The sequence below is a fragment of the Candidozyma haemuli genome (assembly GCF_002926055.2).
Source record: "Candidozyma haemuli strain B11899 chromosome Unknown I_2014730914, whole genome shotgun sequence".
Classification (NCBI taxonomy): domain Eukaryota; kingdom Fungi; phylum Ascomycota; class Pichiomycetes; order Serinales; family Metschnikowiaceae; genus Candidozyma; species Candidozyma haemuli.
In genome coordinates, this window is record NW_020289909.1 from 569,702 (window position 1) to 595,721 (window position 26,020).

Here is a 26,020-nt window from a genome sequence, read left to right on the forward strand (position 1 = left end):
GCACGCACTTGTGTTTCGGCAAGATTGCCTGCTCGGCGGCCGGAGACACCTATTTTCCGCACCCCTGCACCCGTGGCTACCGAAATGTCCAGAACTGCAAACCTGCCTGTAATATAGAAGGGCGCCTGTCAAATAGTCCATTTCGAATATAAATCTAGAAAGAGACTAAATAGCAAATTTCAATTAGAAACAAAGAGATAGTTTATTTATGATGCCTTTGAATTTACCACCGCCCCCACACGGCAGAATGGTCGATGTAATTTCAGATCTCATACACTGCACATAAACCAAATGCGACAACGTCGACAAATTTTCACGTCGAATTATCACGACGACACAATTTTCTTCTCTACGCTTAAGGAAGGAACCAATTATCTCTTAAACAACACACCCAAGATGTCCGTCGAAGAAATTCCTCAAGGTGCCGAAGTAAGCATCATCTCCAAGAATGAGAAGAAAGCTAGAGAAACTATCAAAAAATTCAACTTGAAGCAAATAAAGGGAATTTCCAGAGTGACCTTCAAGCAAAAGGGTAACTTGATTTATGCCATCGATGAGCCAGATGTTTATAAATCAGCTGCAGGAACTTATGTTGTGTTTGGAGAAGCCAAGGTTGATGATATGAACCAACGTATCGCTGATGCTCAAGCTCAACAGCAGGCTGCCGCAGATTCAGCAGCCACTGAAGGCGAGGGCAAGGATGACGTCACGACTGATAAGTCACCTGAGGCTATTACTGCTGATCTTGAGAAAGCTTCTTTAAACAGTGCCAAGCCTGACGAAGTTGATGAAAATGATCTCAACGAAGAAGGTTTGGAGTCCTCCGATATCGATATTATCGTGGAGCAAACACACGTCTCCAGGGCACGTGCTATTGCCGCTTTGAGGAAGCATAAGAATGATATGGTGAACGCCATTATGGAATTATCTTAGTTATATAGTTATTAAGGTTTCCTAAACAAATTTCCTCACTCTGTACTTATCAATTCCCCCCTACCTTTTCTACTCTCGTTCTTCTCGATGTGAACAACTTAGCTAATGAGCTTTGATCCGTCGCTGGATGCCAGATGCTGGCTAAAATGGTCGGCTGCCTTGCGGCCATTGAGACATCCACATCGTCTACAAATGAAGACGATGTTGGAGGGGTCATCACATCCAGGAGGAGCAAGGCCATTATGAACAAAACATTTTTCGCAGATTAGAGCATATCTAGCTTCAACACTTTCGTTGTGATCAGAGCCAATAATATAGTCTAAGAGCCGATCCTGTAGTGTTCTTTGGGATTTCTCCAGAATTCTCAGGCCTATGTCACTAGGAAGAGGATCTTTTTTCTTGGTGGACGCTTGTTGAGGAAGTTTGCGAGTATCATGTCTAGATGTTGATGTTGATGCATGGCCTCCTTTTTCATTTCCTGGAACATCCTTGGTTTGATACTTTCTAATGATTTCCCCCGCTGCGTCATAATTGGTCTTTTTCTTGAGGTCATCTAGCTTTCCACGCCTGGTCTTGAGGAGACCACGAAGTATATGCTCTCGCCTTTTTATAATGATGTCAAATAGAAGATTGGAAATGTATATGACGCCATATGTGACTATTGGGCCTGCAATTGTTGCGATAATCTGGAACCTGGATGTTTCAGTTAAGAAGGCGACTACTATATTCCTGTCGTGCCTTTGGTTCTTCAATGATATAATCCCGTAAAATAGCCATGCAAGGTATACGAAAACACAGTAGGAGATGATTGTTCGGGAGAGAGATCGCTTTCTTCTTTTGAGGGCTTCTAGTTGATTTTGTATTCTTTGTATCTGATCGCTCAAAATAGACAACTCTTTCTCGAATGAATCAACATCAAGCTCTTTCGATGCAAGGAAACTGAATAGCTTCATGCTAGGGTTAGATTTAGCCAGTGCTGGAATTGCTCTTGATCAACCAAGATTGCGTAGTGTTGGATATCTCCATTATATGCACTCCCTTGACAGGGAAATATATCCTCAAACCTTAATTAACCCCTGAAGTGGTATAGTCTCATTCATGAGTTACCCCTCTATTGTCGGGGTATATAATCTGGGTCTTTTGCAATTCCTGATATTATAACTATATACTACTTTTCTTCATCTCTGCTCAGAATATATTTTCACCACCTTTAGTAATGACTTTATATAAGTCCTTGTCTGCAGGAAAGGGAATTACTGTTCATCTTTATAAAGACGGGACAACGAGCCCATATGAGGTTATCTTTAAACTCCCATTTATTTTGAAAGACCATACACAATATGTTTACTGGTATCAAATCTTTATTCAGCAGATAAGAGAGGTTTATGGTGATCCTACCGCAACATATATTAATACTTACTTTCATAAGAAAGAGGATGCTAGGGGAAGTATTTCAGATCTCCAACCTCCAGAACGGAGACCCGTGAATGGTTATGCTGAGCATATTGCTCAACGTGTGAAAATGTTTGGCATTGATCAATCAATATTGCTGGGTATTAAAGTATCGAGTCAAAGTCTTGACACTTTGTGTAATTTACATGAGACAATGACGAAGTATACACCAAGGCAATTTAAGGATTTAATTCATGAGGTTGCACAAGTTTTCGTGCTGTTCGGAGCGTATAATGAGCTTGATTTTATGGATGTGTACCGTATGTGCGTTGCACACTCCTTCTCTGGGAAAGAACTCTTTTACCTTTTGGCCTTGGGTAATCCAGATAATGATGATGAGTTAATCATAAAGAGTCTCTTTCGGTCCATGAATGTGGATAACTATGATTTCAGAGAAAAGCTTTTCAAACTGTGTGGAGAATCTGCCTGCCCTACTAATGAATTGGTGCTTGCATATGAAGGTCAAAATCCTAGCAAGAGGGAGAAAGTTACGGCTTTGAGAAAGGATTTGAATTCGGCTACGAGCTTTATTCCTTCCACTGTTAACCTGCTGGTAAATCTTGTGAGAACATGCACGCACTGTAGTAAGCAAGGTCATACTGAAGACCGTTGTTTCTTAAAGCATCCTGAGTTGCGAACTGAAGCGAATAAGAGAAAGAAGAAGGCTCATTGGACAGAAATTAAAAATAAGAAGCGAGCTAAAGCAAAGAAGGACAAGAGCCAACAAGAAAAGCCTAAGGGAGAAGAAACTGCTAAGTCATTTCTAGTTAGTCCTCATCTGTCTAAATCTAGTGGTCTGAAAATGTGTTTCATTTGGGATTCGGGAAGTCCGATACATTTTGTGAGTGATTTGACCCTTTTGAGTGGTTATGTTAAATGTCCGAAGTTCTTTGGTGACTATGGCACACACCATTATTTAGCCCCTGGTTATGGCCGGGTTACTGGGAGAACTATTTCTGGTAAAGTAATCACGATGGCGAACGTCTATTACATACCTGATGCCTCTGCTAATGTTATTTCGGCTTATCATGATTTCGGATTATCTGTTTCGAAATATAGACTGGATTTGTTCGATAGTGATGGAGTCAAAATTGGTGAGGGTCGCAGTCCTGGTCATTATATGATCGATTTGGATTGCAAGGTTCATGACAATCCCGGAGTGACGCTTTCTCACTCGGAGATCAAGGCAGCGCATGATGACATGAAAATTAATCTAGTCAATGTGTATGCATTAAGGTCCGTGAGGTGGGAGACAAAAGCAACTTATGCAGAAAAGGATATGGAACATCACATTCGTGCTGGACATCCTACATATCAACAATATCTCGAACTTCAGAAGAAATTTTCTTTTCTTCCTAATATTGATAAGGACATCAGAGAACACTGTGATGCATGTCAACAGGGTACCATGGTCAACTTTCGTAAAGATCGTGAATCAGAAACCATTGCTACCCATCCTTTGGAGTACTTGCATGCGGACATTTGTGGTCCTATATCACCAGCTGGTTTTGATGGTCTGAAGTTTTGTTTAGTGGTTGTCGATAAGTTTACGAGGATGTATTATTGCTCGCCCATGACTCGTAAGGAAGACACACTTGGCAATTTTTATGCTATACTTAAGAGGTTAGTTGATGAATTCCCCGGTGAGAAATTCAGGCAAGTTCGTGTTGACAACGGTGGAGAGTTTCGTTCTAAAATGTATTCGAGAGGACACAAAGATATTTTCGATCATTTTAACATCTCCTTGAAATTTACCACACCTTATAGTTCACATCAAAATGGTCTCGCTGAACGAGCCATTCGTGCTATTCTGACGAAAGCTAGAGTTCTTTTACTTCAGAGTGGTTTACCGTTAACATTCTGGCCTGAAGCGTTTAAGACTGCTGTTTTCACCTTGAATAACAGCCCGAAATCCCAGAATCATTGGATTATTCCTATGTCATATTTATCCCCAAGAAAATATGAACGTTTTGAACTATGGGAAGCATCTCCTTTCGGTTGTTTAGGTTACTTTAAAAAGTACAAGGTGAATGCTGGTAAGAAGGTTGATCCTCGTGGGGGTAAGTGTATTTCGCTAGGCCCTGCTTTAAATCGCAAAGCCACGAGAGTTATAGTCCTTGATAATGATAAACTTACTGAGCAAATTGTTGAAACTCATCAGGTTAAATTTATACTGAAGAAGTTTCCATTCTTGGGTGTCCATTGGACTGTTGATCATGATTCTATGAAGAGTCATATTATGAGTGAGAGTCATCCGAACCATTTCTGCGGAGATCCTGAGGAAGAGGATGATTCAATGCTAAGTCCAGATTATGTTCCAGTTGACCAAACTGATGGAAGTGTTGTGTCTAATCAGCAAGAAAAGTCCACTGAACCGCATGGTGGTTTTACCTCCTTAAATAAGACAAGTGAGGAGGATGTTTCCAACATGAGTGATAAGGATTCCGGAGACAGGCTGGAAAATGAATTGTCACATTCGGTTTTGAATAACGGTGCACTGCACCCGCAAAGCGAACGAAGTGGGACTGTTGAGCTGCCTAGAGCAGTTCCTGAACAGGATAATATTAACCGACGGGCTACTGAGGATGAAAGTCAACATAGTCCTCGTATGCTGAGTCGTCTTGCTGGGAAGCATAAACTTAACTATCGTCAGTTATCAGGCAAAAGAGACAACAGAGTTCATTCTTTGAGAGGGGGAGATATTATGATCTTGTCAGTCACTCCTGGAGATGATTACGTTTCCAAATCACTCGCTCTGTTTGTTGAAGCTTTTGAGAGGAACAATGTTACAAGAATTATGTTTACTAAAGTTCGCTTTGAACCAGAAACCTATAAGGAAGCTATCTCATGCGATGAAGCTGATAAGTGGAAAACTGCTATAGATTCTGAACTTGATTCATTGAGAGAGAAAGAAACATTTGAGGAAACGACTTTACCTTCAGGTCGTAAGCCGATTGAGTATAAGTGGATATTTACCATTAAAGACGGTGGTAGATATAAAGCTAGGTTGGTCGCGAAAGGCTTCTCACAAGTGCCAGGTAAGGATTATCAAGAAACTTATTCACCAGTTGCTAAGTATGATACTATTAAATTGTCTATTGCTTTGGCAGCTAATCTTGGTATGACTATTCATCAGATTGATGTTAAAACGGCATTCCTCAATGGTCCCCTAGGTCTTGATCTTTATCTCACTGTACCCGAAGGTCTACAGACAAGTCAGAATAAGGGCAAAGTCTTAAGGCTTAAACGCGCATTATATGGACTTAAGCAAGCTCCCTTGGTCTGGAATTTGGAAGTGTCCAAGACATTAAGGTCTATTGGACTTGTTCCTTGTGTCCGGGAACCCTGTCTTTATTATTTGTATGAGAGTGGTGTTTTGCTCTTAGTGGCTCTTTATGTGGATGATATGTTGATAATGAGTTCTGATATTAAACTTATTGAAAAGGTTAAGCAAGGTTTGTCTATGGCATATGAGATTAAGGACCTTGGTCCAGCGAAGAAGTTCTTGGGAATGAATGTTAGTCAGTCTGATTCAGTGATTACATTATCCTTGGAGGATTACATTTCTAAGCTTATTAGTTTGCATTTGGATCAGTCTTCTCAACCGTGTGAAACACCTTATTATTCAGAGTGGTCAGACTTGTTATGTCCTTTAGTGACTGATGAACTTTATCCCAATCCCACTAAGTTTCGAGAGATAATCGGGAAATTACTATTTGCCTGTACGACTGTGAGGTATGATATTTCCTTCATAACAATTGCGTTAGCGAGATACTCAAGTAAGCCAGCCATGAAGCATTATAAGGCATGCATGCGAATATTACGGTATCTCAAAGGAACGTCAGATTTTGCAATTCGTTACAGAAAAGTCAGCAAGCCAAAACGTTACGTTGATATCAAAAGTTATAGCGATGCAGACTGGGCTAACTGCAAAGAGACATTTAAGTCTGTGTCAGGTAACATATTTTTCATTGAGGAATCTCCTGTTATTTGGAAGTCTAAGAAGCAAACTTCAGTTGCTCTTTCTTCATTAGAGGCAGAATATTATGCATTATGTGAATGTGTTAGAAGTGCTAACTGGTTAAAGTTTCTACTTACTGAATTACGTCTTTGGAATCTACAGCGGTGGATTATCACATATGTGGACAACCAGGGTTGTAAGGATGTTTGTGACCAAGAGCATTTTACTTCTGATCGTACTAAGCATTTTAAGATTCGTCTTAGTTATATTAATGATGAAGTTAAGAAGGCAAATGTGAAGGTATTGAAAGTTCATACAAAGAACAATTTTGCTGACCTCATGACTAAAGGCTTGAAGCAAACTGATTTTAAAAGACTAAGGAATACTCAAGAAGAACTGATACTATAGATTGAGGTCTTCGTCTAAGAGGGGGTGTTGGATATCTCCATTATATGCACTCCCTTGACAGGGAAATATATCCTCAAACCTTAATTAACCCCTGAAGTGGTATAGTCTCATTCATGAGTTACCCCTCTATTGTCGGGGTATATAATCTGGGTCTTTTGCAATTCCTGATATTATAACTATATACTACTTTTCTTCATCTCTGCTCAGAATATATTTTCACCACCTTTAGTAATGACTTTATATAAGTCCTTGTCTGCAGGAAAGGGAATTACTGTTCACGTAGGGTAAAGCACGTGATATAAATCACACGATTGATAGCCAGAAGGCCTTGGACTTGGTTGGTACAGTTTAGGGGTGTAAGAACAGCTAAATAGACCATAAACGTGCCTGTTATTTCAACACGTCTTACGTTTTGACTGTATATGACCAAAATCTGTTTGTTGTAATTCCCGAGCATTATAAACGTTTCGCGCCTCACATTGTGCAAATGAGAATATACTATATCAACATTTTATCTCCATTCGGTGAAGCTTGCATCGCTATCCGTATTAAAAGAACTCTACGGCCATAGTTATCAGCTCGTTCAACTTAATAAACCGAGAACAATCAAAGGGAAAGATGACTTATCGTGTTGGTGATGTTCTGGTTTCCTTGGATGAAGATTTGACACCAGAAACTGTATCACTCCTCAGTGCCCATCCATATCTTTTTCGAGTATGTCTCAACTCCCAAGTTAAGTGCTGGCTTACTAATGCCAAAAGAGCCGTTCATTTGTTCTGTGATGTAATCGTGATTTATGCCACACTACTACATAAAATTCCACATTACGACGATATCACCACTATGGCGGAAAGAAATAAAGGGACTTTGGCTCGGCTTGAGTTTGACTTCAACATGATATTTGGTGGTACTATGGAGGGGTCTCATTCTGGCTGGGAACGTCTCGTATACGAGGAGACGGTGAAACCTGCTGCTATTCTTATAACGAGGTCTTTCTACGAAGGTATGGAGGAACTAAGCAAGTGCTGTACATGTGTAGAAATTTTCTTTCTGCAGTTTGACAATCTCAAGAAGCTTCTAGTTCCGTGTCTCATGATGAATGCACGTATGGTTCTACGACTGATTAGAAAAACAACTTTCCTTCTCGAACTCAGCACTGTGGTTGACGATACAGCTTCAATTGCCTTGCATCCAAATGAAATCAGGGAAGAGTTGATCAAAATAGAGCATATTACTGATGGTATCAGACGGGAACTGTGCGCTTTAAGAACGGTGTTTTCCTCTCTAGACTCCTCTTTGCAATGCTACACTGAGGTGCTACTAGGCAAGCTGATTCTAAAACGACAGGTGGCGGACCTGGAGTGTGTGATCGTAAGGCGAAGGGATTTATGTTACCAAGCAGCCGAGCATGTGTTAAGTATTCCTCTCAATGGGGAACATCAGAAGTCGTTCTCTGTTATGAACACCAAAAAGCACTTGATCTATCTTGTTTCACTCATGTTTGCGATCATTCTCGTTATCCTATATAGGATTTATAAGATTATCCTAGGATGAAGTATTGATAGATAAAGATTCAAAATCACCGCTGTCTGATCTCTGGTACAGCACAACGCTCGTCGGACATGTGCACGTGATCGCATAGCGTATACTACTCCTCTACACATTCTTTGGACCGAAATACAAACATTGCAACAATAACGCTTCGAAATCTTCTTTGTCGGGATAGTACGGTATCATCAAAAGCCAATCAATCACCATTCTGTCGGTGTCGTCCCTAAATTAATACGATCAAGGTATTTTAAGTTTCACGGTGGTCAGCTATCTTGCAGAATAACGACTTTCATTGACTTCTCCTTTCCATCCCGACCACTTGTTGCAAGTCACTACAATCAACCTAACAGAGATGAATTCAAATCCTGACCAAATATATTCTGCGACTTATTCCAACGTGCCTGTTTTTGAGTTCGTCACTTCTGAGGGTCCTATAATGCGGCGTAAGTCTGATGGATGGATAAACGCCACGCACATTCTCAAGATTGCTAAGTTTCCTAAGGCCAAACGGACAAGAATCTTGGAGAAAGACGTCCAGACCGGTGTTCATGAAAAGGTTCAAGGTGGGTACGGTAAGTATCAGGGCACATATGTTCCATTAGAACTGGGCGCCGGAATCGCACGTATGTTCGGGTTTATGAAGTATTAGAGCCCATTTTTAAGTTCAGCTACGTCGAAGGGAAGTCGGAAACCCCGCCACCGGCTCCCAAGCATAATCACGCTTCTGCTTCCAATATTGCGCGCAGGCAGCCGTCTATCAAGACTTTGAACGATTCGAATTCTGAAAATGGTCAACGGAAAAAGATCAAAATGGAAGAGCAACATGGATCAGAGTCCCTCAAAAAACGGGGCCGACCCAAAAGAGTACCACTTGAAAGGAAGGCTAGACCCGGACTAGAACCTAGTCAGACTGTCCCTATAACCCATGCCGAGGACCAAGTATGGGAACTTTCTCATCCAAGCAAGATTCTACTTCATCTCATGCAAACATTTCATTTCCTTCTTTGACACGCCAAGAGACTGAGAAAGACGTTCTTCAAATTATGGCCAGTAATCTTAGTGTCAGAAACGATGACTTGGAACTGGATACAAGTGCCGACGAAATCCCACTTAAGTCACGAGGAAGCCGAGACTCAAACACCAAAGATGACGACGATGATTTTATGTCTGGTAGGGAACTTTTTGGTATTCAAGAGTCTTTTGCGGGTCGTGACTCCTTTGAAAAGATAATTGAGATGCATAAAAGGAATAGGTACCACTCTCACTTATCATCAGCCCGCTCTTTGTCAAATAATGGGCTAACATGACTACTGGACTCATGCATTATCACAACTCTCAAAATCATTTTGACGATCCAAGCAACCGCCTAGGCACCAATAGAGATGATTACTTCTCGGCGCTTCTTGATTATTTCTTGCATGACGACCATGGGTCACTTCAAACGGAGTCAAGAAGAACGTACTCTCTCCCTCAACCGATTCTCAATCCGCCTGAACCGTTGAGCAGCATTAATATCAATCAAAGGGTCGACAATGATGGTAATTCAATACTACATTGGGTGTGCGCTATGGCCAATCTCCCAGTTTTTCAGTTTTTAACCTCAAAATTTAGCGGAATCATGAATTTAGGTAACAAAAACTATCTGGGCGAGAATCCATTGATGTTCATGATCAAATTCAATAACAGCTATCAACAGAGAAATTTTAATGACTTTCTACAACCCCTTGCAGATTTGATTTTTACTGCTGATGATCGAGGTCAAACCGTTTTGCATCACATTGCGAATTTATGCAAGCCAGCTAGTTTGGAGTCGAGAGATCTTGATTTGAGGAGGTCGAAAGAAAGGTATGCATCGTATTATCTTGAAAGCATTTTAAGTCAAGCACTGCGGGATGATCATTACAGTCTAAACGAGGGCAATTCTACGACAAGATTTGCTGATCTTCTAAACCACCAGGACCAAGAACGCAATACTCCATTGCATCTATTTGCCTACCATTTGAACAAGAAATGTATCAAGACTTTGATTAAATTCCACAGGGTCCTTAACCTAGAATTGCGAAACGCAGTCGGCCATTCCGTTGAAGATTACCTTGCTTCGAACAACTACGTGCTTCGGATTGAAAATGACGGAAGCGAGGACCTTGAGGTGGCATCTCATTCTTTAAATCAACTGAGTGTGGCTCAAACATCAGTTATAGGACAGTCGCAGACAATGGAAACTCAAGTACAGAATACTAAGCTGGCAATCTGCCTTCAGAATACGATGTCCAATTCTATCACTGAAAGGTTAAGCGAATTAGCATATGCAATAGATAGAGAATTGGGCGAAAAGGATAAGAAGCTTTTACTGCTATGCAAATGTCTTCGGAAGGTAAGTTATGAGAAATATTTATCTCAGAAAGCCAGTCTAGGGGTCTTCAAGCTTGATTACCTCATCGAGGATATGGAGAAAGACTTCGATGCTGGTGAATATCGCACGAACAAGGCCGATGGGGGCTCGTTACTGGTCGATACATCAAGAGACATCATAATCCAGGAAGAAATATCCAGGCTTCTGAATGACATGTCTTTTCAATCTTTGGTCGTGAACGAAGAGCTTCAAATGGCCTGGGAACGGTACAGATTTGCCAGGGAAAAGATTTTAGAGCAACAATTAACTGGCCTCGTCGATGCTATTTCAGTTCGAAGCGAAGAATGCCACGCCGAGGCACGGCAGCTTGCCATCAGTCTTCAACGTGAGATCAGGAAAAGGAAAAACTTGTCTGGCCAGGTCTATTCGCTTGATGGTACGACTCCGATTATCGGTCAGTACGCAGATGAATTTAAAGAGAATGAAAAGTCGGGTTCGTCTTCTTTGAGCTGCCCTGCCAATCTGCACGGAGTTATATCAACTATATCTCAACTGGACAAATTGTACAAGTATTGCAAGCTTATAGCTCTAAGCTGCGGAATGTCCTTTTCCGAAGTTGAGCTGTCTATCGATCTTATAGAACAGTCACTTTTGAGAGGTAAACAATAGTGACAAAAGACACCTCTGAGAGGCAAACAATAGTGGCAGAAGACGCTTCTGAGGTGAAAACAAAGTTCAAAATTGCCATTAAAGGATCACATTGTTAGTGAATTCTATTCGTGGACGATAATTAAACGATAATTGAACTTTGCCAACGGGTCAGGACTGCTTGATTTCGCTTTACAATATTCGGTATCAGATTGAGCTATGACGTCCCCGATAGAGACATTCTTGGGACGTTGTGTGCACCATTTGCTGGACACGAACCTCTCGATTTTGTATTTTATTCCGATGCTTGGGTACCGACTATTCGATGCAGAACATTCGAGTACATGTTTCTTGTATATCTCTACCAAGTGCGCAATTTGTAGTTGTATTATACTAGAATCTCCATCGCAACCGTGCTTTTCTGGAGGTGCAACTGCTTTTGTCTATAGTGTATTTCACGAGCGACCAGTCGCAGATTATCAGACCTTAATTTAAATGCAGTATTGGGCATGTTGATTAACACTAAAGTAGTCACTGCTCCTGGCGTACTCGCAAGATGGCTGCTATGAAAAATAGTATAATACCAATCACGGATATTCCACAAGAGATTAAATCTCTTCCAGAAGAATACCAGAGCCGCATTATATCACTGCAGAATCTACTTAAAGGCTACGTCACATCCTTCAGCGAGTATCAAGAGGTAGAAAAGGTGGTTGCTTGCGATCTAGAAGGCTTGATATCGACTCTCAACGATATCATTGGCATGATTAGCTCCTATAAAATTGTCTTTCAAGATATCAAAAGGAGGTTGTTATTAATGAATGATCTCTATAAAGAATTTATCAGTCTTGAGACTTACCAGTATCAACTTCTTAGCTCTAGCTTCCATCAGAGCTACCTCAGATTGAAATTCAAAGAGTCTTTGGATGAATTGCAGGCGCTGACTATGCTGACATGTCGCCAGGGAGCTCTGATACCTACAAACAAAGTCAACAGCTTTCTCGATGAGTTCACTACTTCACGAAGAAAGTATCACTTGAAGCAAGAGAAATATAATAGATGGACGGAGGAAAGGGTGTCCGGCTTTGTATAGCTCATTTGTGTCATTCGCAAGGTGAACAAGACTTTGCATATGTTTTTTTTTTTTTTTTTTTTTTTTTTTTTTTTTTGGTTTTCATTTGGCAGACACACCTATGCTTGCAGAATTCCAAATGAATTTAGAAACTCCAGGGAGTAATGAAGAGTCAAGGGGTATATAGATGTGCTATTAGTGGCTCTACATGAGCTGAATTATTTATGTCCCTTGGTAAGCTGGTTTTGCCTTATGAATTCCATAAATAAAACCTATGAGTCCAGTTGAAGTAGAAACGATCTGCGAGTTTCCTCAATGTAAATTGTGGTACGTCGGCCTCCTGTTGCCGAGCACGTCAAACTCCGAAAAACCCGCGCCCTCCCTATAAACTTGCGCACTTCCTACTTGCTGAACCTTGTTTTCTTTCGACCTCAGGAGATATAGAGAAGCCGAAATGCTTAGAACCAAACTCTTCACAGGAGTACTGTCGTTGGCAGCACTGAGAACAGCAACGAATCGTGCTTTTGGCTCTTCTGCCCGGCGTTTGAACAAACCTCCTCCTCCTGCTCCTGGTATCCTCAAGTCGACGTTTAAAACTGTTGGCTATGGCTCGCTTGCGGTAGCATTATGTTCAATTGGCTACATTAGTTTCAAGGTTTGGCGTGAATCATATCCTAAACAGCAAGAGAAGCAGGCACCCACTTTTCCAGACGGTATGAAAAGGAAGACATTGGTTATTTTGGGTTCTGGATGGGGTTCCATTTCACTTTTGAAAAAGTTGGATACCACATTGTATAACGTGGTGGTCGTGTCTCCTCGTAATTACTTTCTCTTCACTCCATTGTTGCCTTCGTGCCCGACGGGCACTGTGGAAGTGAGATCGATCATTGAACCTGTGAGAGCAATCACGAGAAGATGCCCTGGCGAGGTTATTTACTTGGAAGCGGAGGCCACTGATATCGATCCTGCTAATCATCGTATCACGATCAAGCAGCTGACTACTGTCCATTCAGGTCATTCTGGTAAAGATTCAAGTTCTGCAAAACCATCCTTATCAGAGGATATTGTTACCTCCTTGAATTATGATTATTTGGTTGTTGGAGTAGGAGCTCAGCCGTCGACTTTTGGTCTTCCCGGGGTTGCAGAACATTCAACTTTCTTGAAGGAAGTGAGTGACTCCATGAAAATTAGGAGAAGATTGATGGATGTCATCGAAGCTGCTAACATTTTGCCAAAGGATGATCCTGAAAGGAAACGGTTATGTCACATTGTTGTTTGTGGTGGTGGCCCTACTGGAGTTGAAGTTGCTGGTGAGTTACAAGATTACATTGACCAGGACTTGAAGTCGTGGATGCCCGAAATTGCTTCAGATCTCAAGATTACTCTTGTTGAAGCAATGCCTAACGTGTTAAGCATGTTCAACAAAAAGTTGGTAGAGTATACCAGTCAGGTGATGCAAGATACCAATATCAACTTACTATGCAGTCATTACGTCAAGAAAGTCACGGACAAAACGGTGTATGCTGTTAGTAAAGAGGATCCTAGTGAGCTCAGCGAAATTCCTTACGGCATGTTGATATGGGCTACGGGTAATGCCAAACGTCCGATTATTACTAACTTGTCATCGAAGATCGAGGAGCAGAAGAATGCAAAGAAGGGACTTTTGATCGACGAAAGGTTGCTCGTTGATGGTACTGATAATATTTGGGCACTAGGCGATTGTACTTTCACTAAGTATGCTCCCACCGCACAAGTAGCTTTCCAGGAAGGCATTTTTTTGGCAGAGCATTTCCACCGTTTACATGAGATCGAATCATTGAAGTACAAGGTCAACAATTCCAAGCCCGAAGATCGCGTCGAACGATACAGGAAGAAGTTAACGAGAGTTCAAAGCAATTTGCCAGTATTTGAATACAATTACCAGGGCTCTTTGGCTTACATCGGGTCTGAGAGAGCTGTCGCTGATTTGGTCTGGGGTGACTGGTCAAATGTTAGTACGGGTGGCCCATTTACATTTTTGTTGTGGAGATCTGCTTATATTTACATGTGTCTCTCTGTCAAGAATCAGATTTTGGTCTGTTTCGACTGGTTAAAGGTTGCCTGGTTCGGGCGTGACATCTCGAAGGAATGATCACTGATATGGCAACTATTGTGTTTGAGCCTGTCATAGATAAATCGAATTATTTTTGTTTCACTACAGTAGATATCATTGCTATATTGCATGCGCATCCTGAAGTATCCTGTTGACACAGTAGTGGAAGCTTTACACCACATGCATCACGTTTTTGCGATGCCCAAAACATACAAGAAATAATGACAAAGTGACTAAAACAAGATGATCATAAACTATACAGTAAAGAGAATCTTCAACTATTTTAGTTGTCAACCTGTCGTTATCAACTGAGACTGTGTCACCCCCCCACGTGTAATAATCCAAATATGTACTTTGACGTGGCCCTGCAGTACGCACATCGTTTTTCTCACAACAATTATCATCCGTTTTCTTTTTTTCAAGTCCTTATTGATTATGTGCCATACAGGTGACTTTGACATCTTCACCACTCAAGCCTATCCAGATTACCCCCGAGATCATCCAACCAATAGTCTTGTACTGCAATGAATATTGTCCAATAGTATGATACTTTGAACAGCTTCCGGAATGAAATTTGCAAAAGTTTTCCAACAAACACTAATCGAGGAGGACATTCCCGATGACTGGATAGAGGCAGCTATCCAATACAAAGTACTAAAGAAATGTATCGCGAGAGTAGTTAGAGAGCTCGAATTTCTAGGATTATCACAGTATGACCTCAAATTATTGCTTCAAAATGAGGGCAACAATGAAATGATAGAGCTCAATGGCGATCAGACTCTTGCGAATAATCCTATAGTTGCCAAGTATCTGTTATCTAGATCAAGGGAATCGAATGAAGTAATCCCTTTTCTTAAGATAACAATAAACAACGAAAGCGAAGAGTATTCAGACGATGGAATGAATGAGCTAGTGCGCTTAATTCGTTCCAAAGTAAAACGAGCCATTGACCTGGACGTCGAGCACCGTCGCTTCATGGAGGTCAAACAAGAAGGTGACAGCTTAGTTTTGTTACCAACAACATCAAATGGTACGGATGGATTGATGACAGTAAAAGACAACGAGTTCGTGGTTATGTTGAAATCGGATATGGAGTTTTTTGGAATGCTCAATGCCGAACTAGAAACCCTAGATAATGTTCGGCAAGAGGAACAGGCTCAGCTTCTCCAAGAGATTGATGCAATTGCCAGTCAAGTTACACTGCTAACAACAAGAACTTCAGATCTATATCATTGGCGAGAGCTATTTAAAGTATACCTCGATTCTGAGATTTTCTTTCGCTATAACGAGACCGCCCTTAAGCAGCTGGAGCGAGGGGCAGATCAAGTCAAGAAAAACCTTGAGATCTTCATGACGAATGTTACCATTGGTAAAATTCTCGAAAAAATGGCGAGAAAAAAATCTGTCAACGCATTTTATCAGTTTGTGGCAGTCAATGAACGTCTCTTAAAAGTTTTACAATTTCAATCAATCAATACCACAGCCCTTCGGAAGATTTTGAAGAAGTTCGATAAGCGGACTTCACTCAACATTTCTTCGAAATTTCCTGCGCTTATCTCCAAATACCACATTTTTATGTCTGGATCATCGTTGGCGCAAGAGATATGCTACGTGATGCAAAACAACTTATTAACTGTCGTGCCTCAATTAGATGATTACTCATGCCCAATTTGTATTGGCATCGCTTTCAAGCCTATTCGGTTATCGTGTGGACATTTGTTTTGTGTACGTTGCCTAGTTAAGATGAAGCAAAGAGGTAATACTGATTGTCCCATGTGTCGTTTATCAAAAGCTATAGCTTTGGCTGACTCGTCTAATTTGGACACAAGCGCTATGAATGTTATAAAGAAATCTTTCCCAAGAGAAGTAAAGGAAAAAGTCAGAGAAGCTGATAAAGAACGGTACAAAGAAATGACGGGTGGGGCAAAGGGCTGCGTCATCACTTGAGCTTTGGCCTAGTAAAGATGCAACATGATTCGTACACCGGGTTTCGAATCACACTCTCGCATGAAGTGGCACTTAGAGTCGGCAGCATGAGGAGTACGCATAATGATCTTGATGATGGTATAGATAAATATTGAAAACGAAATGCTTAAATACATGAGACGCTCTTTATATTCTTCTAAATGCTGCTTCTCCTTAAGCGCGATCTGCGAGGAAAAAAAGATACTCAAAAATGTTAGTACGCTCTCATGTATCTCATGTCTCCAAATTTGAATAAAGAAGAGAAATATGATAGACAGCTACGATTGTGGGCGAAGGATGGTCAATCTCGGCTTGAAAAATGTCACGTATGCCTTTTGAACGCCACCCCCACCGGAGCAGAGGCACTCAAGAATCTTGTGCTTCCGGGAATTGGTGCCTTCACTATTGTCGACGAGAGAACTATAACAAAAAACGATTTAAGTGGAAATTTCTTTCTCGAGGACAAAGACATTGGGATGAGCTTTGCAGAGAGAACTGCCAAGTCGCTCTTGGAGTTGAACCCTAGTGTTGAATGCCACAGCGTCCGAATGAGCGCTCAGGATTGCTTAACGACACCTGATTTTTTCGAAAGTTTTGACATGGTATTAGTTAGCGACTACTTACCACTTCCTGATCTCTTGGTTTTGAAGGAAAGATTGTGGTTGAAAAATATACCATTGCTACATGTAAGTACATGTGGGTTTTACGGCTCCTTACAAATATTTTGCAACGAAACAACTATAGTTGAAACTCACGACCCATCGCAGACATATGATCTACGAATTGACAAGCCTTGGCCTGCTTTGCAAGAATATGCTGATTCGTTCAATTTGGAAGCTCTAGACGATACTGAGCATGCTCATGTCCCATATATCATCATCTTCATCAAGGCCTTAGAATCCTGGAAAGATAATCACGGAGGCTGTATCCCGAGAAATTATGATGAAAAGAGGGCTTTTAAAGTAGAGTACATTGAAAGGCTCGCGAGAGACATTCGCCTTGAAGCAAATTTTGGTGAAGCAACGCAGCAAGTTCATCGCGCCCTCCAAGTGACGACGGTCCCCACATACTTGAAGCTTCTCTCTCAAGACCCGAGAGTTTGCGATCATAGTATAAGCGAAGAAACTCCATTATTTTGGATATTCATTAAAGCTTTAAGCAGTTTCGTGGAGCTGCATGGAGCCCTACCCCTACCTGGAACTTTACCTGATATGGTTTCGAATACTTCAAACTATGTAAAGCTTCAAGAAATATATCGAAGAAAGGCTCTTGAGGACCAGGAAGAATTTGCCTCTATACTTCGGCGCATCTTCGCCACTTTTGGCAAGAAGGACGAAGTTCCCACAGACCTGGTTGCGGCATTTTGCAAGAATTCAGCAAACCTATATTATGCCAAGGGGACTAGGGACACATTTTCAAATCAGTTGAGGGACAAGATGATTAGTTGCAGTGCGCCTGTTAATACTTTGGCCATTCATTATGGGATTCATGCTTTACATTCATGGATATATCGGGGTTCTCAAGGCGATTTCGCCGAGTTTTTGGACTCCTTCTTTCGTACTCTGGGATTATCAAGTATGAATATGGTCTCCACAAGTTGCAAAGAGGTGCTTCAAGAGGTGTTTCAGCATCAGACCAGAGGCTTTCACAGCACCTGCAGTTTTATGGGTGGCATTGTAAGTCAAGAGATCTTGAAAATTGCTACAGCACAATATATTCCACTTGATAACCTTTTCGTATTTGACGGTATTCATAGCGCGAGCGAAAAATGGAAAGTATGAGGAAGGTTCACAATCCTTCGAAAACTCCTTGAACACCTGTAGACAGCTTTTGTTTCTTATTTTGTCGAACGATGTCTTTCCAATCAACCGTAACATCTTCTTCATCAGATGACTCTTCCAATAGCCTTTTCTCAGCTTCCTCACGCTTTTTCTGTAGCCGTTGTTTCCTGTCCGATTTCGCTTCTTTGGTTTCTGTTCTTGATGACCAAGCCTCGTTCTTTTTGGCTAACCGCTTTCGCTTTTTGGCCTCATCAATTTTTTTCTCTTTTTCGGCTTCGAGATTCATTTGCCTAGCTTTCTCTTTAGTGGCATCGGCATACGCATAGTTATCCATATCGATTGGACTCTCTGTAAGCCAGCCATCTTCAGGCATTGCGTCGTCAGGAATAAACCTTGTTTCAGGCATTTTTGGAAGCCTTAGTAAGCCATACATGGACGCAACACCTAAGTAGTCAAGGGACTGTAGCCTAAATATCGACTTCGCTAAATGCTTTGAATAACTCCTCACGAACGCAACATAAGCCTTCACAGCTGTTTCATGCCGCAATCTGTCAGCAAGCATAAATTGTCTAACTTTATTATAAAAGGCTTCATGAAAAGCAGAATCTGCTTCGACTACTAGCTCTTTCATAAGAACACCTTTAACTTCCATAAAATCGATATAGTTGATCTCGTTACAATCGTCATTTAGGAGGACAATCGCATTCCCTGCTTTGTTAGCTCTACCAGTCCTTCCAGCTCGATGCAAAAATACATCAGGGTCGTTCGGTGGATCGACCTGAACCACAAGATCCACATCAGCCACGTCAATACCTCTTGCCGCAACATCAGTAGTCATTAATACATGTTTCAGTACATCTGCATCGCCATCAGTAAAAGCTTTAAGCGTTCGGAGGCGTGCGGTAGTTGATAATTGACCATATAATGAGTAAAACTTGATGGGATCAGTTGGATCTGTCTCAAGGAGCAGCAATAGTTCATAAAAGTGTTTCACAGATATGCATGTAGGAAAGTAAACAATCGCCTTTTTGAAATTGTATTCCTGGATGAGCTTGATAAACGTCGTAAGCTTTTGATCTGGTTTCACAACTAAATATTTGATTGTAAGTGCAGAGGGGGCCACAGCCAAAGACAGTTTAGATTGCACTGCCACTTTGACCGGGTTCGACATACCTGTCTTGAAAATACGATCACCGGAGGCTGACAATGTAGCAGAGAATAGACCAGTTCTTCTTTGCTTTGGAAGCTGCCGTAAGATCGATAATACTTCGGCCTCGAAAGAGCTGTCTAGCAATCTATCAGCTTCATCAAGGACTGCAATCTCAACCAGACTTGTAACTACCTTAGGATGCGACATGAAATCTAAGAGTCTTCCGGGAGTACCAACAACTATGTGTGTTTTGCCAGTTAAGAAAAGGTCCACGTCTTCTCTTACATTTCCAAGTGAGCCCACAACGAGCTGCGTATTAATGGCGGGCAACTCTTGAGGGAGGAAAGCAAGAACCTGGTCTAAGACTGCCTTGATTTGATGGGCTAGCTCTCTTGTAGGGGAGATGATAACGCCAATCATGCAACCCTTTCTTAACCGAGTAGGCTCAACATCGCTAGAAGGCAAGCCATATAATATTCTTGATACGTGATGTAAGACCGGGATGATAAAAGCTAAAGTTTTACCAGATCCCGTAACCGATTGAACGACAACATCCTTGTTGCCACTAAAAAGCGGTATTGTTGAAGCTTGTACGGGTGTCATGCATGGCAAGCCTAAGGAAGTAATGGCTTCCCCCAACCAAGGATGAAGCTCATCCTTTAAGTTCTCCCATTCAAGCGACATATCGAGCTGTAAATATACTTGGAACTAGAACGGAATGATCGGATTCCTGGTCGTTTCCTATATTTTATCTCGGCATCCTCTTATTTTTTTTTTCTTCTCTCGCGTGTGCGATGCGCATCGACAGAGAATGGGGTTGAAATTGGAAGTTCCATGTATGTTGAGAAATTGGAGAGCAATGTCTAGATCGAGTAAATCTCTTACGACAAGTACCTCAGTTGATTATGGTGCCTGGTCAAGGGATGACCTAATTAAGCGAATTAGAAAGCTTGAGGGCAGGGAAAGCCACAAAGGGGATCTAAGGACTTCGAATACAACCACGAAAAGAAAACTATTCGATCCCTCAAAGTTTAATACTAGGTTCATAGCCCTTAAGTTCGCCTACATGGGCTGGAATTTCAATGGACTTAGTTTTCAATACGAGCCGACACCTTTGCCCACCGTCGAAGAAGTGATACTCAAGGCATTAGAGAAAGCAAAGCTAGTGACTGGTAGTGACCCCACGCTTTGTAATTTGAGCAGATGTGGCCGGACCGATAAAGGAGTGAGTGCATTAAGCCAAGTAATTTCTTTAAACGTACGCTCGAATTTGAGCGATCTCGAACAAGCTAACAGGCTGAACGATGATCGAGAGCTTCCATACATCGCCATCCTTAACGCTCTTCTTCCACCGGATATTCGGATCACTGGAGTATGCCTTAGACCACCGCAAGGGTTCGATGCAAGATTTAGCTGTCTCTACAGACATTACAAATACATATTCGTTGGTGAAGGTTTAGATATTAATGCCATGGCGCAAGCAGCTGGATACTTTGAAGGGGAGCATGATTTTAGGAACTTCTGCAAGATCGATGGATCGAAGCAAATCACAAATTACCGGCGTGTTATACACTCCTCCAAGATTTTACCTTTAAAGGATGGTCTTTTTGCTTTCGATCTTCAGGGCTCAGCCTTTCTCTGGCATCAAGTGCGCTGTATGGTCGCCATACTTTTCCTTGTTGGCCAGAAGCACGAGAAACCATGCATAGTGCATGATTTGATGGATATCGAAAAATATCCGAGCCGACCATTGTATGACATGGCCCATGATATTCCGCTAGTGCTCTATGATTGTGTGTTTCCAGAGATGGAGTGGCTTTCACAGGCATCACACTTCGGTACACAACAAGAGCGGAAAGCGGAAAAGGAGTTTAAAAAGTTCAAGGGATTTGTACAAAGCTATCAAGTAAAGTCCCAATTGGTTGCGATGATGGGCGAAGCTTTCATAACAAGAGACGGGCCGGAGTCTCAAGAGTTCACAAATCTTGGTGATGGTGTTGGTAGGGCTTTCAAGACGTATACACCCATAAACCAAAGACCTTTAGGTGAGAGCGCCGAGCAGCACAATGCGAAGTTTCTCGAAAAGAAAAAAAGAAAGATTCTGAATTCGACCGTTACTTAGAAATCCACGAGGGTTCCCAGAACAGCAGTCCGTCCGCACTCTGTTCGTCTATCCATAAGAATCCATCCAGTATCATTTCTTCAATTACGGTGCTCAGACGTATTTTGTCCCATCCGTAATTGTCTCTGAGGAGCCTATAGGTGACGAAGCCACCCATGAAATCACACAATTCGTACACCTTTCGATGATCTGAGGATATATTACCTTTGCCCAAAGGTGTGAAATGTCGTATCCACTTCTTTCTATTGATTACGAGAAGTTCAAACCCTTCACCTAATCCTTTAAGTAAACCGAGTGCCCTGGTGACATCTTCATCGGAAAATTGGAGAGGGACGTTGCTCGCTTCTCGGATACGCGAACATAGTTCTTTCATAGAAATTAATCCCCCATTGATATCCCTAGTTTGCTGACATGTCTCCACAACCTTGATAGCCAAAGCACCATAAAAGTCGTCATTCTTTCTTAGGCGGTGTTCCAGGATAAGTAGTAATTCCAAAGGATCTATACCAATCAGCAGACAAATCTCAATGAACTTTATTCGGAATTCAGGGTTGCTTCGGATTTCATCGCCTTGCTCGAAAGCTAGATTCACTATAACAGATTGAAAAACGGAAAGCTGAGCAGAAAGCTCATCCGAATGCTTCTGATTGAGAATTTGTCCAAGTCTAGAGAAGGCATCACGGTCAGGAGTTACGCGAGTCATAGGAGGTTGATATGCGGGTGTCAACACGATCGAAAGTATGGTTGATAAACATGCGCACCCATCATATGCACGATAATGAAACCGGTAACCGGCTCGATTGGATGGTGAAATATTCACCAGATACATGGGGTCGGTAATGTGAAAATGAAAGAAGCCTAATCGCTACATTTTCTTCACTCCCTTGCCACAGTTTTGGTGTCAAGTATAGCCATAATACATAATGCAAATTGGGGAATCAGAGTTCTACAAATGACGTAACCAATTGGCTTTGGAAATGACTCTTAACTTCAAGCACACTTTCACTTGCTTTTGCCAGAAAACTTTCCGTCGATATTAGCACAGTATGGGTTCTGATGATCATGGCTCTTGCGTGTGTGCTTTTTTTGGAAGCACCAAATTACCGAATCCTCGGCCAGACACGCCCCGCACATGAAGCGACCTATCTGAACGCTGAAGTTCGCTATTATATATAGGATCCTACATACTAACTGCACTATAAGAATCGAATTTGGGCCGTTGACAGGTAACAAGTTTTCTTTTTAGGATTTTTCAGTCTCGAAAATTGATGTCTGATGAGCTTGGATAAGAATATCAACCTCCTGGAGATGGAGAAACTGCCACGTGAGATACGAGTGAAAATACCTGGGGGAGTAACAGGAACATTAGCAATTCCACATGCTGCTGACCTTGAGGGCGACGCGAAGTATCAATTTGCCTCGCCAACGAACCGTATTGCTCTTCTTTTACATGGCCAAGGTGGTCATCGTGACTACTGTTACCAGAAATTGGTAGCTCATCGCTTGGCTGCGGAATTGGGGATGTATTCGTTTAGAATTGACTTTAGAGGTTGTGGAGACTCGGACGACTACGAGGATCAGACTCTAGGAAGAACACTTGAGCTGGATACCATTGACATACAGAATTCTGTCTCCTACGTACTTGATGGCTCCAAGAATGAACTTGGTATTGATTTCGAACTTGCTGCCCTTATAGCTCATTCGAGAGGAAGCGTGGCTATGTTTCTTTGGGCAATGGAACAGGATAAACTTTCGATTACGGAACCGGAGAAAGCTGTTATAGTCCCAAATTTGATCAATATGTCGGCTCGTTTTGACTCTAAGACAGTATATGACAGGTATCCTACTGAAGATAACACGTGGGAATACTTATTGCAAACTGGTCTTCGTTATGGAAAGTGGGAAAAATACAGGATTCCCAAGAACGAGATCGATGAATTGTCAAAACCTGATTTGACCAAGTTGAGAAATCTTTCTCTAAAGTGGTCTGTCTTGAGTGTATACGGGATGGAAGATGACATCATTCCAAAAATTGACAGTGCGGGCTACGCCAACCATCTCAATCGCGGACCGTACTCTCATGAACTTCAATTAATTCCTGGTGCGGACCACAATTTCTATGGTGTCGAGCCGTTGGAAGACCCTGACGATGCCGACTTGATCAATCCTTATAATCTCCCACTTAACAAGAATAAGTTGGTAAATTATAATTATCTAGCGGCGGCTTACATTTTGAGGTACCTTCAACCTGAGGCAGAGCTGACACGGTTCTTGCACTTGAGCAACTGGATAAGCAAAGTATCTAGATGGAAACTCATAGACGGAATAAGCAACTTTCGAGATATCGGGGGCTGGGAAGTGGCTAAGCCTCGGTTTGGGCGCTCTGATAATCTGGTGAAATACTCAGTACGCCCGAGCTTTATTTTCCGAAGCGCCAACACCAATTCGGTGACAGAAAAGGGTATGCAAGGGCTCAAGGATTTGAATATTAAAGTGATTTATGACCTTCGCTCAAACCAGGAATGCAAAAAAGATGGCTTCCCAGAGAACTTGGACCGCATCAATGTTGAACGTGTATTCAACCCAGTCTTTGCGAACGAAGATGCTTCACCGCAAGCTTTGGCTCTCAAGACTGCTAATTTACTTACACATTGGGACACCTATGTTCACCTATACGATAACATGCTTGATGAGGGTTATCGGGCTTTTCAAAAAATGTTTCAGCACATTCGTGATTATCCCGACGCTCCGTTCGTCTTTCATTGTACGGCTGGAAAAGACAGAACTGGGATTTTCTCTATGTTAGTTTTAAGATTCGTGGGTGTCGATAAGCATACAATTGCGAGAGAGTACGATCTAACTACCCATGGGTTAAAACCTGATCATCCTAAAATAACAAAAGCATTTGAGGATGGTTTGGAAAGGTTTAGATCTAAAATGAATTTGAGTGATCTTGAACAGATGGTAGCACATGGTCGGAAGGGGTGGTCTTTAGAAGTTGATGGCTTGCAAAACCTTTTGAGCTCCCGTTATGAGGCCATGCTCGCAACGATTGACTTACTTGATGAAAAATATGGGGGAGTCGTCAATTATATGAAAGGATATCTTGGCTTCACTGATCAAGAGTTGCAGACTATTTTTGATAATTTGGTTACCACTGAGCCTCAAGATGCCTCAAGCAAGACAAACATAGATGCGAAGTTCTGATACCATTAGTTCTCGATGATTCTTGTGAAATTGTTTCTAGTTACATGATGGGAAGTGGCCTTTCATCAAATATAAGCTTTTTGTAAACTATGTCGATGAGCTTCACTGGCTGCGACAGATTCATCTCTGAATTAGACGGCACTACTAAAACACCGACAGGCTTAGGAAGATTCTCGATCTTTCCGAGTAGGCGCTGCGACTTCCCTATGAATAACGTGGCCCTCAGCAGGTTGTCTCTATCGAGAATGAGTTTTCCAAACTTAATCGCTTTGTAGATCTCGTCAACAGTGACTTTAGTGCTGTTGACCATACTGGAATCCGAGGAGGGCTCAAAAGGAAGACTTAGTTCACCCTGGATATCCAAGAGAAAAAGTCCGACAGAGGAAGACACCACGCAAGACCCATCAGCATGAAAAGAGTCTTTGGAGGCTTGAATTGCCTTCCTTCCAAGTGCATAATCTATATGTGTTGATGGCATTAACGAGACTCAGTTGTTGAGATCGCGTTGCGCGGATGGTGAGGTCTGTTCTGTTTTGCACATTTTGATGTATGCAGCATTGCCTTCATTTTTCTGTTTATGGTGTCTTTTACTTCATATCACCAAGGATAGTGGTCAATGGCCCAAGAACCAAAATTAACACGACCGGTACATATGGCCTTTAATAAATCTACTGCCAAGGTTTCTCTTAAGGTTGATAAATGTACGACCAAAGGCTGTTCAATTTTCGGCTTTGCACTTACTACTGAGCGGTACAAAAGGCATTTCTCTTGGTATTACGCATGACATGGTCACGAAAAAAAATTCTTCGAATGAAAGCGGTAGGTCGTAGCTATGTAGTGACAAGGTGCTATCTATTCAGAAAACCACCATAGGAAGAATGCCGACGGCGGCATACGCTTAAATGAGACCAAAAGATCGCTTTATGATACAATGTGTCTTATGATAGAAGGAAACGGAAACTTGCCATTTATGGCCAGGTTTCAAAATTTGCTCCAATGTTTTGATGTTCTAAGAAACTCTTCCCTGAACCTCGTAAAATTCCTCTCTATAGCGCCAAATGCTGCATATAGACTGCCACCAACTGCCATATTTGGATATATGACTTTCTCGCCGCACGCACTTATGAGGCCCTTTCTAAACTAGGAAGTTTTCCGTGAGGGATGCCACAATAGGCAAGTATGAATGAAGTGAACACAAAGGAATCGACACCAATTTAAATATGAAGATTCGCCTGAGCATCTGATTTACTCAAGCTCCTTTCTTCCTCATTTCGGTTTTTCTAATTGTTGTCTTGTCGCACAAGCGAACATATACCTCCCCCCCC

At 41.8% G+C, this 26,020-nt stretch overlaps 11 protein-coding genes across 11 annotated transcripts; 10 read left to right on the plus strand and 1 right to left on the minus strand. All coding sequences in view use genetic code 12, as the record gives it.

The window, feature by feature from the left end:
• Positions 1 to 396: 396 nt before the first annotated feature.
• On the plus strand, positions 397 to 933 carry EGD2 (Egd2p; the record flags this gene model as incomplete). Its single annotated transcript, XM_025488761.1, has 1 exon — positions 397 to 933. The coding sequence occupies one exon, from the start codon at positions 397 to 399 to the stop codon at positions 931 to 933; it is 537 nt and encodes a 178-aa protein (XP_025343528.1).
• A 1,216-nt stretch (positions 934 to 2,149) lies between these two features.
• On the plus strand, positions 2,150 to 6,754 carry CXQ85_005161 (uncharacterized protein; the record flags this gene model as incomplete). Its single annotated transcript, XM_025488762.1, has 2 exons — positions 2,150 to 4,749; positions 4,795 to 6,754. 2 exons carry the CDS (start codon positions 2,150 to 2,152, stop codon positions 6,752 to 6,754), a joined length of 4,560 nt encoding a protein of 1,519 aa, XP_025343529.1.
• Positions 6,755 to 7,597: 843 nt separating this feature from the next.
• Positions 7,598 to 8,308, plus strand: CXQ85_005162 (uncharacterized protein; the record flags this gene model as incomplete). Its single annotated transcript, XM_025488763.1, has 1 exon — positions 7,598 to 8,308. The coding sequence occupies one exon, from the start codon at positions 7,598 to 7,600 to the stop codon at positions 8,306 to 8,308; it is 711 nt and encodes a 236-aa protein (XP_025343530.1).
• Positions 8,309 to 8,657: 349 nt separating this feature from the next.
• On the plus strand, positions 8,658 to 11,327 carry MBP1 (transcription factor; the record flags this gene model as incomplete). The annotated part of the gene is made up of 4 exons (XM_025488764.1): positions 8,658 to 8,947; positions 8,974 to 9,138; positions 9,246 to 9,557; positions 9,686 to 11,327. 4 exons carry the CDS (start codon positions 8,658 to 8,660, stop codon positions 11,325 to 11,327), a joined length of 2,409 nt encoding a protein of 802 aa, XP_025343531.1.
• A 535-nt stretch (positions 11,328 to 11,862) lies between these two features.
• CXQ85_005164 (ESCRT-I subunit protein) lies at positions 11,863 to 12,399 on the plus strand (the record flags this gene model as incomplete). The annotated part of the gene is made up of 1 exon (XM_025488765.1): positions 11,863 to 12,399. The coding sequence occupies one exon, from the start codon at positions 11,863 to 11,865 to the stop codon at positions 12,397 to 12,399; it is 537 nt and encodes a 178-aa protein (XP_025343532.1).
• Positions 12,400 to 12,832: 433 nt separating this feature from the next.
• NDE1 (NADH-ubiquinone reductase (H(+)-translocating)) lies at positions 12,833 to 14,509 on the plus strand (the record flags this gene model as incomplete). The annotated part of the gene is made up of 1 exon (XM_025488766.1): positions 12,833 to 14,509. The coding sequence occupies one exon, from the start codon at positions 12,833 to 12,835 to the stop codon at positions 14,507 to 14,509; it is 1,677 nt and encodes a 558-aa protein (XP_025343533.1).
• Positions 14,510 to 15,037: 528 nt separating this feature from the next.
• TRY3 (Try3p) lies at positions 15,038 to 16,551 on the plus strand (the record flags this gene model as incomplete). Its single annotated transcript, XM_025488767.1, has 2 exons — positions 15,038 to 16,371; positions 16,419 to 16,551. The coding sequence occupies 2 exons, from the start codon at positions 15,038 to 15,040 to the stop codon at positions 16,549 to 16,551; spliced, it is 1,467 nt and encodes a 488-aa protein (XP_025343534.1).
• Positions 16,552 to 16,671: 120 nt separating this feature from the next.
• On the plus strand, positions 16,672 to 17,401 carry CXQ85_005167 (uncharacterized protein; the record flags this gene model as incomplete). Its single annotated transcript, XM_025488768.1, has 2 exons — positions 16,672 to 17,359; positions 17,388 to 17,401. The coding sequence occupies 2 exons, from the start codon at positions 16,672 to 16,674 to the stop codon at positions 17,399 to 17,401; spliced, it is 702 nt and encodes a 233-aa protein (XP_025343535.1).
• An 822-nt stretch (positions 17,402 to 18,223) lies between these two features.
• On the minus strand, positions 18,224 to 20,050 carry SPB4 (putative ATP-dependent RNA helicase; the record flags this gene model as incomplete). Its single annotated transcript, XM_025488769.1, has 1 exon — positions 18,224 to 20,050. One exon carries the CDS (start codon positions 20,048 to 20,050, stop codon positions 18,224 to 18,226), a length of 1,827 nt encoding a protein of 608 aa, XP_025343536.1.
• Positions 20,051 to 20,225: 175 nt separating this feature from the next.
• On the plus strand, positions 20,226 to 21,488 carry CXQ85_005169 (pseudouridine synthase; the record flags this gene model as incomplete). Its single annotated transcript, XM_025488770.1, has 1 exon — positions 20,226 to 21,488. One exon carries the CDS (start codon positions 20,226 to 20,228, stop codon positions 21,486 to 21,488), a length of 1,263 nt encoding a protein of 420 aa, XP_025343537.1.
• A 1,275-nt stretch (positions 21,489 to 22,763) lies between these two features.
• CXQ85_005170 (uncharacterized protein) lies at positions 22,764 to 24,695 on the plus strand (the record flags this gene model as incomplete). The annotated part of the gene is made up of 1 exon (XM_025488771.1): positions 22,764 to 24,695. One exon carries the CDS (start codon positions 22,764 to 22,766, stop codon positions 24,693 to 24,695), a length of 1,932 nt encoding a protein of 643 aa, XP_025343538.1.
• Between the last annotated feature and the right edge of the window lie 1,325 nt (positions 24,696 to 26,020).